Genomic DNA, 12,493 nt, shown 5'->3' with positions numbered 1-12,493 from the left:
TTGTTCAGGCCACCTGGTCTGTGGTAGTTTGTTATGGCAGCCCCAGCGGATCAGCACAGGATCGCAGTGTTTTAGTTTGCATCTCTAGCTTGCTAATCCTGCTCACTATTTATTTTGTTTAAAACACACATGGGGTCCCGTGGCTGCCCTGCTTGCGCCACAGACTGAGCTCTTTCACTCAGCCGCCCTCGCCAGGAAGTCCACCCCCACCTTCCTCCTCATCCTTCTCCAGCTGCTCGGCCTCCCAGCACCCGGCTCCCCGGGGGGCGTGAGGGGCGGCTGTGCCTCCGGGATCTCCTGCTATTCACCCCCTCCTCCGCCCTGCGCTCCCGGCCCGGGGCCGGCGCTCCAGCTCCTGCGAGGATGTTACTGGATTTTAAATACCTAGTACCTGCCCCGAAGTAGCCCCCGGGTCTGGGATCTAGAGTTGCTAGGACCACCGCGTAGGAAGCAGAGACCCGCGCAGCCCACGTGGTTGGGGGAATGAATTCGGTGACCACAGGCAGCCGCACGCGCGCACACGGGGGCCGCGGGCGGAGATGGGCGGGGGGCGTGCCAGGGCCCCGCGGAGGGGGAAGCTGCCCAGCCTCCCGCCGCCCGGAAATCCCCCCTGCGCTTGGCCGGCCGAGCGTCCTGGGGTCTCCGGGAAGGGAGGCTGGGGGAAGGGGAGGACCCCGAGCCGCCCCTCCCCCGGGCCCGGCTTCGCGGATCTGAGAAAGCAGAAGCGAGCTGCGCTCCGGGGAGTCCCACCGGAGCCGGGATCTGGGAAGAGAAACTTGCGGCCGGGGCTGGGTCCGCGCCCCGCGCTCTCTGAAGCGCTCGGAGGAGAGGTCCTGGGTCCGGGAGGGGTCCTGCGTCACCACCAGGCCCGCCTCGTCTCGCTGGAAGACCGAAGGTCCGGCCCTTTCCCCTGCTGCGCCGTCTTCGCCTAGTGGGGTGCGCCTGACCCGCCCCTCCCCGCCCGGCCCGCCGCTCCAGTCTGGAGGAGGGGCCGTCGGCGCGGACAGGACCGGCCCGCATCCCCGAGAGGCGGCCGTCGCGGACCCGGAGCCCGAGTTTCCGACCCCTTCCCGCACCCTCTCAACTCTGCCGGCCCTCCGCTGGACGCCCCTGTGCCCCCCGCATCGTGCCTCCCAGGGTCCCGGATCCCCGAGCGGCCCCCCATCCCCTCACCCACTCCTCGCATCCCGCGCCGGGTCCCCTGAGCCTCTCTGGGCCCCTCATCTCCTCCCCCGGATCCCCAGGGCGGCGCGGGTCAGGGCCCCTCGAGCTCCGCCGGCCGCCAGGGCAGGACCGCGCCATGCTCCGGCTCCTGGCGCTCTTGCTCCCGCTGCTGCCGCCGCTCGCGCGCGCCCGGGAGCCCTCCGCGCAGGACGTGAGCCTGGGCGTGGTGAGTGCCAGGGCTCGCGGGCTCCTGGGCCTGCAGGGGGGCTGGGAGAGGGAAGCCGGGGCCTGGACTCCCGGGTTCAGAGGAAGCTGAGGGCGGATTCAAATGTCCAAAGAGTGACCGGGGATGGAGACAGGGGACCCGAATTATTGGATCCGTCAGGAGGTTCGGGGCCCGAATTTGGAAATCTGGAAAGGGGCTAGGGTGGGGAGGTGGGGACTCTTGGGAACAGATGAACAAGGGCAAACCCAGGGCTGGAGGGCCTGTACCTTGAGATAGGGAGCAGGCCAGTACCCGGGGCTGAGGACTCTGGATTATCCATGTCTGGTGAGAGGTGGGGCTTCCAGGATGGTGGTGGGAAGGGAAAGTCCCATCTCTTCGACCTTTCCTGCTTCCCCCGTTCCCTCCTCCGGTCTAGGACTGGCTGACCCGCTATGGCTACCTGCCGCCACCTCACCCTGCCCAGGCCCAGCTGCAGAGCCCTGCAAAGCTTCGGGATGCGATCAAGGTCATGCAGAGGTTTGCGGGTCTGCCGGAGACAGGCGTCCTGGGTATGTGGCTCCCACCCCCTCCCCCAGCCCAGCCTCCGCACTCAGCCTGACCATTGTTGCCTACCCGACCAACCAACCGCAGTTTCTAAACCTCCCGTGTATCTGAATCACGGGCGCTATGAAATGCTGACCTCAGGTCCCAACTCGGAGGTTCTAAGATATTCCTCTTTCAGTAAATATTTATCAGGAATCTCTTCTTGATAAATGACATGTGAGGTCATTTCAGGCTCTGCTGGTATAGTGGTGAACAAGGTAGATGAGGTCCCTGCTTTCACGGAGCTAACATTCTAGAGGGAGACACACACAGATCAAGAACAGAAATATGCAAACTAATTTCAGATAGTGTGAGCATTCTGATGAAAATAAAATGCTAATGGTATTCAGGGAGCTGGTCTGGGAAGGGCAGGCCCCTCTGAAAGATGTCATATGAGTTGGGAGGAGCTCATATGACTTGAAGAATTCATAGGACACTAAGAGGAGGAAACAGCCATGGGAAGATGTGGGAAAAGAGTGTCCCAGGCAAGTGCAAAGGCCCTGTGGCAGACACTGGCTTGCATGCCTGTAATGAAAGGAGGACTGATGAGCTAAACAAGAGCCTGATCAGGGGCCGTGAAAGGTGTTTCGGTTTGATTTCAAGTGTGATAAGAAACCCTGAGCGGGTTTGAGGGAGAGAGGCAACTTGATGTGATTTGCAATTTTAAGCTTCCTCTGCTTACTGCTGGAGAATGGAGGGTGGGGAGCACTCAGACCAGGAAGGAGGCACATAGTGTTCAGGCAACGATGTGATGAGACGCAGCTGAATCCAGGGTGTATATTTTGGAGGTAGAGCTGAGAGCCTCGTCTGTTGGGTTAAATGAAAGGAAGAGAGAGGTGGAGGGGTCCTGTCCAGCTACGAGGGGAGGTAGGACCCTTTTGGCAACAGGATGTGCTCAACTGCTCTTTTTCACCTCAACCTTCACTTGGAGTGAGGGGACGGCTGGGGATGGAGCCAAGCTGGTAAAGGGGATTCCAGGAGATCTGACCTAGGAGGGGCTTGCGCAGGAGACCAGAGACCCAGCTGGCCTGGGGACTTTCAACTTTATCTGGATGTGATGGGGACTTGGGAGCTAGCGTGTGAGGTATGGGCAACCTCCCAGGGGGTTCCAGCCTCCAAGAGAGGAGTTCTCACTGAACCCCCAGGGTTCCTTTCTCTAGAGGCCAGCGGCCAGGGCTCAGGGAAGAAGGATGCCCAGATCCTGGCCTGAGACTCTGAGTCCATGCAGGGCCATGCAGAGGGTGATACTACCCAGAAGGGCAGTGTCATAGTCTGGTATGAGCTGGCTTCCAGAATTAGATGGCCTGGGTTCCAATCGAAGATGTGGGGCCTTCTTGGGCAAGTGTTTGAAGCGCTATGAGACTCAGTTTCCTCATGGAGAAAGTCAGCTGGTGCCTACTGGTGACCCCCCTCTGCCACAACCTCTCCCCCAGACCCTGTGACAGTGGCCACCATGCATAAGCCCCGCTGCTCCCTGCCTGATGTGCTGGGGGCGGCGGGGCTGGTCAGGCGGCGCCGCCGGTATGCTCTGAGTGGCAGCGTGTGGAAGAAGCGAACCCTGACGTGGAGGTAGGTCCTGGCGCCCTCTCCCACCCTGGGCCTGCCTGACCCAGCTTCGAGTGAGTGGCTGCCTTCTCTCTCCTCCGCCCCCCTCACTCGCCCCTCCTCTTTCCAGGGTAAACTCCTTCCCCCAGGGCTCAGTGCTGAGCCAGGAGACAGTGCGGACCCTCATGCACCATGCCTTGACCACCTGGGGTGTTGAGTCAGGCCTCGAATTCCAGGAAGTGGGTTCTCAGGGCCCGATGGAGCCTGACATCCTCATCGACTTTGCGCGGGCCTATCACCAGGACAGTTACCCCTTCGACGGGCAGGGGGGCACCCTCGCCCATGCCTTCTTCCCTGGGGAGCACTCCATCTCTGGGGACACTCACTTCGATGATGAGGAGACCTGGACTTTTGGGTCAAAAGGTACAATCTCCCCTCTTCTGAGAGATCCTCTCCCCACATCTGTCTGTCCTTAAGAATTAAGTTTAAATTACCTTTATTTATGGAGGCTGTATCAGTTGGGTTTCTCCAGAGAAATAGAACCAGTCGGGTGTGTGTGTGTGTGTGTGTGTGTGTGTAGAAAGTGATTTATTTTAAGGAATTGGCTCATAGGATTGCAGACGCTGGTAAGCCCAAAATCTGTAGGGCAGGCCTGCAAGCTGGAAATTCAGGTGACTTGATGGTGCACTTTTGAGTCCCGTATTTGCAGAACAAGCCAGTTGGAAACCCAGGCAGGATTTCTATGTTGCAGTCTTTGAGGCAGAATTCCTTCTTCTCCAGGAAACCTCAGTTTTCGTTCTTAATGCCTTCAACTGATTAGACGAGGCCCACCCACGCTATGGAGGGTGATCTGCTCTACTTACTGTCAATTGAATATAGACGTTATCCATGTCTATAAAATAACCTCCACAACAATATCTAGTCTGGTGTTTGATCAAGCATCGGGGCACCATGGTCTGGCCAAGTTAACACAGAAAATTGCCCATCACAGAGTCCTGTTAGATGCTCAGCTCCAAGGTGGGGCTGAGGACTTAAAGGGGCAAAAACACAGCTCTGCCAGCAGCTGAGTCAGAAGAGTAACTGGCAATTGCTACACATGGTGACCCAACCACGGGGAATCACAACAGAGGAAGTCCTCAAGCCTGGGGGTGCTCAAAGGAAGGCTGATCCAAAGCTCTTGAGTGCCGGGGACTTCCTGGAAGTGGTGACTTTGTTTGTTCCAAACAAAGTGCTGAGTGCCAACTGGTGCCCGAGGTCCCACTCTCCCAGCGTATGCAGGGCGGGGGGGTGGGGGTGGGGGAGAGGGGACACATAAGAAAGCACAAGCCAGTGAGCTCTCCGAGGCCAGGGGAGGCAGGGGTGGGAGCACTGGGGGGAGAAACAGCCTGGGACATTTGGGGCTGGAAGGCAAAAATATGGTGTTGGGAGGGGACTGCAGCGGCTGGAGGGCAGGTCTCACACCATGAGGGGTCTTGGACAGCACATGGCGGGGTCTGGATGATAGGATTCTGAAGGCAGTGGGAGCTGTGGAAGGTTTTGCATTCTAGAAATACCACTGGCTGCCATGGGGGGCAAGATAGGGACAGGGAGGCAGGAAGCTATCTTGGGGTCCAGGTGAGAGATGATGGGGGGGGATGGGAGTGGGGGCAGAGGGCAGTGGGCAGCTCTGAGGGGAGTCTAGTCAGGATGGGCAAAGATTGGGATCTGACTGGGTTCTGGGGGCAAAGGGGGTGAGGATGGTTGGGTACCAGCCAGGTTTCTGGCTCAAGGCCCCTGGAGGATGGTGTCCTGTTAATGCAGGTGGGAAGTGGGGGAGGAGGAGGAGCAGACTCAGGAAGGCAGGGGTGAGTTCAGGTTGGGATGTGTGCCTGCAGTGCTGGCTGGCTGGTCAGTGCAGGTGGTGCGTTAGTGGTCGGGTATCTTGCACTAGAATTTGGATTCCTCCAACTTAGGTCAGGTTCCCCAGGACTGGAGCTTGAGAGGAAAATTCTTGTGCAAGCAGTTTTTGGGGGCATGTTCTCAGGGGAAAGGGAAGCAGGAGAGGACTGGGGAAAGAAGCTAAGCAAGGATGTGGTCTCAGCTGGACAGGAGCCTGACCCCGCAGGGAACACTGGAGCATAAATAATGCCACAGGGTTGGTCCTGCCTGGAGGAAGGGGGCCCAGCTCGTCCAGCCCCCGCCCCCCCCGCCCCCCCCGCCCCCACATCCATCAGCCACTGGCTGCAGACTGCTTGGGGAAGGGGAGGCTGGGCCAGGAGGGAAAGCCATTTCCTGGGGAAGGGGGCGGCGGAGGATGGGCACACAGGCTCTGTAGAGGATTTGGGTGAGGTGCAGATCACATAGATAGACAAATCCACCATAGGGAGGCTGTGTAATGCAGCATTTAAGATCTCCGGGTTGAAGTGGAACTCGAGCCAGGGTTCCTCTGCCTGCTGCGTGTATCAGTTACTTGACCTCAATGTGCTCAGTTTCCTCATCTGAGAAATGGGGATAATAATAGTATGTGCTGGTCCCATGGGCTTGCAGATTAGATGAATAATTCACCTACAGCTCTCAGCACAGGGCAGTCTGTTCACTGCCAGCTGCTATGAGCTGGGTCTGGTGGCAGATTTGAGAGTTGGCAGTACTTGGGGGTAAGGTTCCAGGAGAATGTAGAATGTGAAGATCAAGTTCAGAGCTGTGGGGCGTCCCACAATTAAGAGGAGGGTGATAGGGAAGGAGGAATGAAAGGAAATGGAGAAAAACCAGGCTGAAAGGTGACCAAGAACAAAAGCAAAGGAGGAAGTGGACAGGAGTGAGCAGGGCAGCAAATCATCCAGTAAGTTACTTATGCCTGGATCTGGCCCTCTGGGGACAAAGTGACCTTAGTGCCCACAGGCTTGGTGGGTGCCAGGAGAATCTAGACCACAGAGGCATGAGAGGAGCTGAGGAACTGAAGGCTGAGTTCAGACCACTGACCAAAGAAATTGTTGTGGAGGGAGAAGGGATATGGATGGGGGGCAGACAGGTCCAGGGGGTGTCTTAGGCTGAGGGAGTCTTGAGCACTCAGGGACAGTGGATGAGCCAATAGAAAGAAAGGGGTGGGGCATGGGTGCATGGATCATGGATTAATGGATGGATAAATGGATGGATGAACGGACACACGGATGGATGGATGGACAGCTGGATGCATGCATGCATGAATGCAGTGATGAACGGATGGGTGGGGCATTGTCCTTGTCCTGGAGGAGGTGAGCGAAGCAAGGACCTCCGCCCAGGGCACGGCAAGAGGCAGGAGGTGAGCTGGGGGAGATGAAGCTCTGTGCCCGATGCACAGGAAGTTACAGATTACATCAGCGGCCTGTCTTGATGAAATAGGAAATGCATTTGTCAGCATTTGTCATCTAAGAGTTGGGAGCTGGGGCTGGGGCTGGGTAGCGGCTGAAGGGGCTATGAGTCTGGAATTGAAGCTGAGTGGAGAGAGCAAAGGAGCTGCCTGCTGAGGCTGTGGGCAAGGATGAGAGGAGGTGCCGAGGACCCCCAGAGATGGGCACCAGAAGTCTCATGTGGCTGAATCTGCATGGTTGTGTAATTTCCCCAGCTGAATAGCGTGAGAAGGGTGCAAGAAAGGGGTGCGGCCAAAGGAGAGGCAAGGCGGGGTGGGGGGGAGTGATGAGATATGAAAAGGATCTACCTAATTAAGATGCCAAACGTCCTCCAATTTCTTAGAAAAAGCACTCAGTGCAATGAGAAAATCCACAGTCAACATGGGAATTCATCAGTACTTATGAGTTTGACCAAGACATCTGAAATCACTGCTGAGCTGGCTGCAGAACAGCACAGCCAGGGTACCAGCTCTGTCATTTAACTTGACCTCTCTGTGCCTCAGTTTCCTCACTTGTAAAATGGGGATAGGAGGTAGAGGTTTTTGAAAAGTAAATGCGGACAAGTGTTTGCTACTCTGCTTATGACTCACTCATTTCATCCTTAGATTCTCGCCTAGTGGCCTTGAGGGGTGGAGAGAAATTTGCTTTTCAGTTCACCAGGTTACTTCCAATAAACCCACATGCAACACTGCTCACTCTAGTTAGAAATTTCCATGAAGTAGATCAACATCTGGGGAAATCCGTACCTCCAGGTGGGGCTGCTTGCCTCTCTTGCTGTCTCTGTCCCTCCTTGGCCTCTCACTGGCTCAGGAATCCATGAGGCGCTGGGGTTTGGCCAGCAGCTGGGAGTGTGGATAGGCTCGGTCCTGGTGCCTGGGCTGTGTCCCCAAGGAAGAGGCTTCTGTGGTCAGAGAGGCTGGGCGCCGGGGCTAGCAGGCTGTGGTTGGAGAGTGCCTGCTGGAGCCTCGTGTTCTGAGAGGGATGAAGTCTGCAGTGGTGGGGAGGGAAGGCGAGGACCCTAGGGAGGTGGGGGTGGGGGTGGAGGCTGTGGGAGAGGGAGATGGGGGAGGGGAAATAGAGGACTGAGGGGTTGTGGACACTGGGGGGGGGGATGGACCCGGGGCGGCGGACCATGGGGCGGGAGTGGGGCCATGGAGTCTGACCAACATTCCCCGTGGGTGGGAGTGGGAAGGGTGAGGAGGGGTGGGGGGCCTCTGCCAACAGACTGGAGCTGTAAGAAGGGTACTCCAAGGGCTGGGGCTCCCTTAAGAGAACTGCACACACCCTGAGGCTCCTGATTCCCCCAGAATGTTTCTGTATGTTGCCTTCTTGGGGGAAGGGGCTTCATCAGTGTTAAGCTTCTCCTTCCTCTATCCACACTGTTTCCTCCTGCTCTTCCCCCAACCTGCTCTGTGGGTCTTTTCAGACCGGCACCCCAGTATCTAGCACTGCCAAACAAGGCTACTCAAGAACATTTACCAAATAAGTGAATGCAGAGAGGAAGGATAAAATGGCTGGGGGCGGGGGGCGGGTGTCTGGGTAGAGGAGGCCATGGTCACCTCTGAGGGTCTCCTGGCTGTTTCTGCCCAGCAGAAGGCCCCATTCCCCGGGGCCTGGGAGTGCTAGGGGTCGGGGTGGGGCACAGCTCCAGCCCATTCTCCCTCCCTCCCCAGATGGCGAGGGGACGGACCTGTTTGCCGTGGCTGTTCATGAGTTTGGCCACGCCTTGGGCCTGGGCCACTCCTCAGCGCCCGACTCCATCATGAGGCCCTTTTACCAGGGCCCGGTGGGCAACCCCACCGAGTACCGCCTGTCCCAGGACGACCTCGAAGGCCTGCAACAGCTCTACGGTACAAGGAGCGATGGGGCGCTCGCCGGGTAGCCTCTGCAGCAGGGTCAGGGGACTCACCCGCTCTCTAACGGTTTATCCACAGGGAAAGCACCCCAAACCCCACTTGACAAGCCCACAAGGAAACCCCTGGCTCCTCCTCCCCCGCCCCCTGCCCTGCCCCCGGACAGGTGAGTATCCCTCCTGCTGTGAGGCCTTGGGTGAGCTCCCTAACCTCAGGGTCCTTCTCCACGAGATGGGCAGGTAAGAGTCCCTGCCTTGTAGGATGCCGTCCAGGTTAAGTAAAGGGAGAGGGGCCCCCCAACCCTCTCTGTTCACCTCTCTTTTCCTTCCCAGCCCCTCCCAACCCGTTCCTGATCGATGTGGTGGCCATTTTGACGCCATCGCCAACATCCGAGGCGAAACTTTCTTCTTCAAAGGTAAGTGACTTCGGACCTCTCCGACCCCATATAGTTGGCTTCCTACCCACTTAGAGTGACCCGCCGGGGCTGTGAGGTTCGCAGGGATGCGGGACTTTCAGTGCTGAAAAGGGGAAAGCCCTGGACCAGCCGGTCACCCTAGAGCCACTGCAGCCTTGATTTTCAGATGGACCTGCCCACCCTGCGGTGGGAGGGGAAACCTAGCGCTGTGTTCGAGCCACACACTGAGGGGGGTGGGGAGGAGACCTCCTGCCGTCTCATCTCACGCCCACATGCCCACCCCTTCTTCCCCCGTAGGCCCGTGGTTCTGGCGCCTCCAGCCCTCGGGACAGCTGGTGTCCCCCCGGCCCGCCCGGCTCCACCGCTTCTGGGAGGGGCTGCCGGCCCAGGTGAAGGTCATCCAGGCCGCCTACGCCCGGCATCCGGACGGCCGGATCCTTCTCTTCAGCGGTGAGTGAGGCTCGAGGCGTGGCTGGCTCCGGGCATGCGCAGCGCCGCTCACCTGCCCCTCCCTCCCACCCACTCAGGTCCGCAGTTCTGGGTGTTCCAGGACCGGCAGCTGGAGGGCGCCGCGCGGCCTCTCACGGAGCTGGGGCTGCCCCCGGGGGAGGAGGTGGACGCCGTGTTTTCTTGGCCGCTGAACGGGAAGACCTACCTGATCCGGGGCAGGCGGTACTGGCGGTACGACGAGGCGGCAGCGCGCCCGGACCCCGGCTACCCGCGCGACCTGAGCCTCTGGGAGGGGGCACCGCACGCCCCCGACGACGTCACCGTCAGCAACACAGGTGGGAGAGAGCGCCCGCGGGGAGAGGCCGAGGGATGGGGAGCTAGAGGACGTCCCGGGGGTTTGGAGAGACCTGGGGAGAGAAGCCGCACGGGGGTAGGGGGGAGGGGCAGGCCTGGACCAGCCCCTGAAGCAGCTGCTCCCTCCCCGCAGGTGACACCTACTTCTTCAAGGGCGCCCACTACTGGCGCTTCCGCAAGGGCAGCGTCAAAGCCGAGCAGGACTCCCCCCAACCAATGGGCCCTAAGTTTCTGGACTGCCCCGCCCCCAGACCCCCCAAAGCGACCCTTAAGCCAGGAGCCTGCGACTGTCAGTGCGAGATCAGTCAGGCGGCAGGGCGGCCGTCCGTGCCCCCCCTGCTGCCCCTGCTGCCCCTGCTGGTGGGGGGCTTCGCCTCCCGCTGAGGGGTGACTGCCCACCACACGGAAGGGACCGGATCTCCCACCGCGGGCCCTCTGTCCCCGGGGGCGGAGCTCAGCGAGGATGCTGCTGGGCGGATGCGGGTGGAGTTAAGCCCAGGGAAGGCCAAGGGGTGGTGACAGGACTAGCCCTGGCACTGAATGCCCCACGTGTTTGGCCTCCTAGTTCTCTCCTCCCCCTCCCCTGGCAACCCGGACTCCGGCCTGGCTTCGACCCCGCAGGACTCTTCTTTTCCCGGAATACCTAGCCTTTCCCGGAGCTCAGCCGGCTGACTCCCTGCAGCCCTGGACCCGCCTGGCAACAGCAGCTGTCCCAAGCTGTTCGGGTCTTTACAGGACAGGCCTGCCCGGGACGCTGAACCCCAGGCCGGCTCTCCACCCGCTGCTCTGACGTTTCTCACCCTGTCCTGCTTCCATGAAGTCCTAGTCAAGCCATATTGGTGGGGACCCCAAACCCAGCCCTGAGACCACCCCTGAGCACCAGTGTCCCAAGTTCTGGGTGACGTCAGTGGCCACATGGATGATACTCCAGAATCCCGCCCCAGTGGACTTCTTTCTGGTCACCACTCTGGTACAAGAAATGCCTACGTTCAATAGGACACCATCCTGTCCCTAAAACACCTCTCCCCACCTCCACACCTGAGCCTCTGCCACCTCCTTCTGAACTGCTTGGCTCCATCAGCTCAATGCTGGTGGAAAGACAGTGGACTGGTCCCCTCTCAGTCCAGGGTCACTGGCTCCTCAGCTTTCCTGGGTGATGAGTGGGTGGAACCTGGGCCACCTCATTGACCACCCTGCAACCTCCCCCCCGCCCACTCTCCACAGAATTCAGGATCTAAATCAGTGCCTCTGCAACTATGCTTTTGGAATATTCCACAACAGAATGACTCACTAAACTTAAAAATGCAGATTCCATGCCCTCGCTCTGAATGCTCACTCTAGGGCTGGGGCCATGAATCTGCATTTGAACAAGCTGGGGTGGGGGTGGCCCTGCTGGGCAAGGGAGCTGGGCCAGCGGCTGTCATCTCTGTGTCTCTGCCTTGTGGCTTTTCTGTGTTTCTGCCATGTTTTCTCTCCCAGGGGCCAACCCCTTCCTGTTGTCTACAAAGCCCAGCTGATGGCCTTGATTGAGAGAGGTCCACCCCCCATGTGTGGAGTCACTTAGCGGCCACTTCTTTGGTTGGTACCCAGCTTCAGCGGCCCCACAGTGCTGCCCAGAGCTGAGGCCAGTGGGGATGTTGCCCACCTTGGTCACGAGCAGCAGACCAGTAGGAGGACGACAGCCAGGTGTCTTCAACCAGCCTGGGACCTGAGAATTCAAGGCGACCAGAAAGCCATCTGGGCCTCTGTTAGGATCCTCGTGAAGTATGAGGAGGAGGAAACTTGTATTTGAAGAGCTTGTCAGCCCCACCAGGAGGACAATAAAAATGACGGGAGAGAAAGCCCTTCGTTTCTTCTGAGCACTGATGGAGCTGGGGTGAAGTTCGGTGGCAAGAACCTGACAGACCCAAATCACTCTGATTTGCAGAAGAGGTTGGAATCCAGCGTTGATGGGAGACAGGGTGGATGAGAATGAATGGGAGGAGGAACCCAAAAAGTTGGTTGAAGGGAGCCCAGAGGAGGGATGTCCCATGTGAAATTTGAGGCTGCTTTCACTGCTACGATGGAAACTTCTTCTCCAGCCTTTAAGACTTCATTAAGTCTGCTACACAAAAATGCCACATTAGGGCTTCCCTGGTGGCGCAGTGGTTGAGAATCTGCCTGCTAATGCAGGAGACACGGGTTCGAGCCCTGGTCTGGGAAGATCCCACATGCCGCGGAGCAACTGGGCCCGTGAGCCACAGCTACTGAGCCTGCGCGTCTGGAGCCTGTGCTCCACAACAAGAGAGGCCGCGATAGTGAGAGGCCAGCGCACCGCGATGAAGAGTGGCCCCCCACTTGCCACAACTGGAGAAAGCCCTCGCACAGAAACGAAGACCCAACACAGCCATAAATAAATAAATAAATTTATAAAAAAAAAAAAAGCCACATTAAATTGAATTATATTATTTAAAGAACAGTACAGTCCCATAATAAAAATGTAAAACTTCTGTGTTTCAAAGGAGACCATCAGAAAAGTGAAAAGTCACCCCAGACACCC

The 12,493-nt window shown here is 58.5% G+C and overlaps 1 protein-coding gene across 1 annotated transcript; it reads left to right on the top strand.

Moving 5' to 3' along the window:
- The first annotated feature begins 1,004 nt into the window (after positions 1 to 1,004).
- Positions 1,005 to 10,603, top strand: MMP25 (matrix metallopeptidase 25). The gene is made up of 10 exons (XM_057529294.1): positions 1,005 to 1,390; positions 1,806 to 1,938; positions 3,406 to 3,541; positions 3,648 to 3,940; positions 8,556 to 8,732; positions 8,817 to 8,901; positions 9,068 to 9,150; positions 9,448 to 9,600; positions 9,678 to 9,935; positions 10,088 to 10,603. The coding sequence occupies exons 1-10, from the start codon at positions 1,301 to 1,303 to the stop codon at positions 10,336 to 10,338; spliced, it is 1,659 nt and encodes a 552-aa protein (XP_057385277.1). The 5' UTR covers positions 1,005 to 1,300; the 3' UTR covers positions 10,339 to 10,603.
- Positions 10,604 to 12,493: the final 1,890 nt, after the last annotated feature.

Source organism: Balaenoptera acutorostrata, chromosome 15 (genome assembly GCF_949987535.1).
Source record: "Balaenoptera acutorostrata chromosome 15, mBalAcu1.1, whole genome shotgun sequence".
Classification (NCBI taxonomy): Eukaryota; Metazoa; Chordata; class Mammalia; order Artiodactyla; family Balaenopteridae; genus Balaenoptera; species Balaenoptera acutorostrata.
Note: the sequence above shows the minus strand (reverse complement) of the source record. Positions and strands in the feature narration are given on the sequence as shown.

Excerpts from the sequence above, each read along its gene's own strand:
- MMP25 (XM_057529294.1), top strand. The coding sequence starts at position 1,301 with ATGCTCCGGCTCCTGGCGCTCTTGCTCCCGCTGCTGCCGCCGCTCGCG. Across the intron at positions 3,941-8,555 it reads CTGGACTTTTGGGTCAAAAG|ATGGCGAGGGGACGGACCTG; the intron begins GTACAATCTCCC and ends CTCCCTCCCCAG. Across the intron at positions 9,151-9,447 it reads CGAAACTTTCTTCTTCAAAG|GCCCGTGGTTCTGGCGCCTC; the intron begins GTAAGTGACTTC and ends CTTCCCCCGTAG.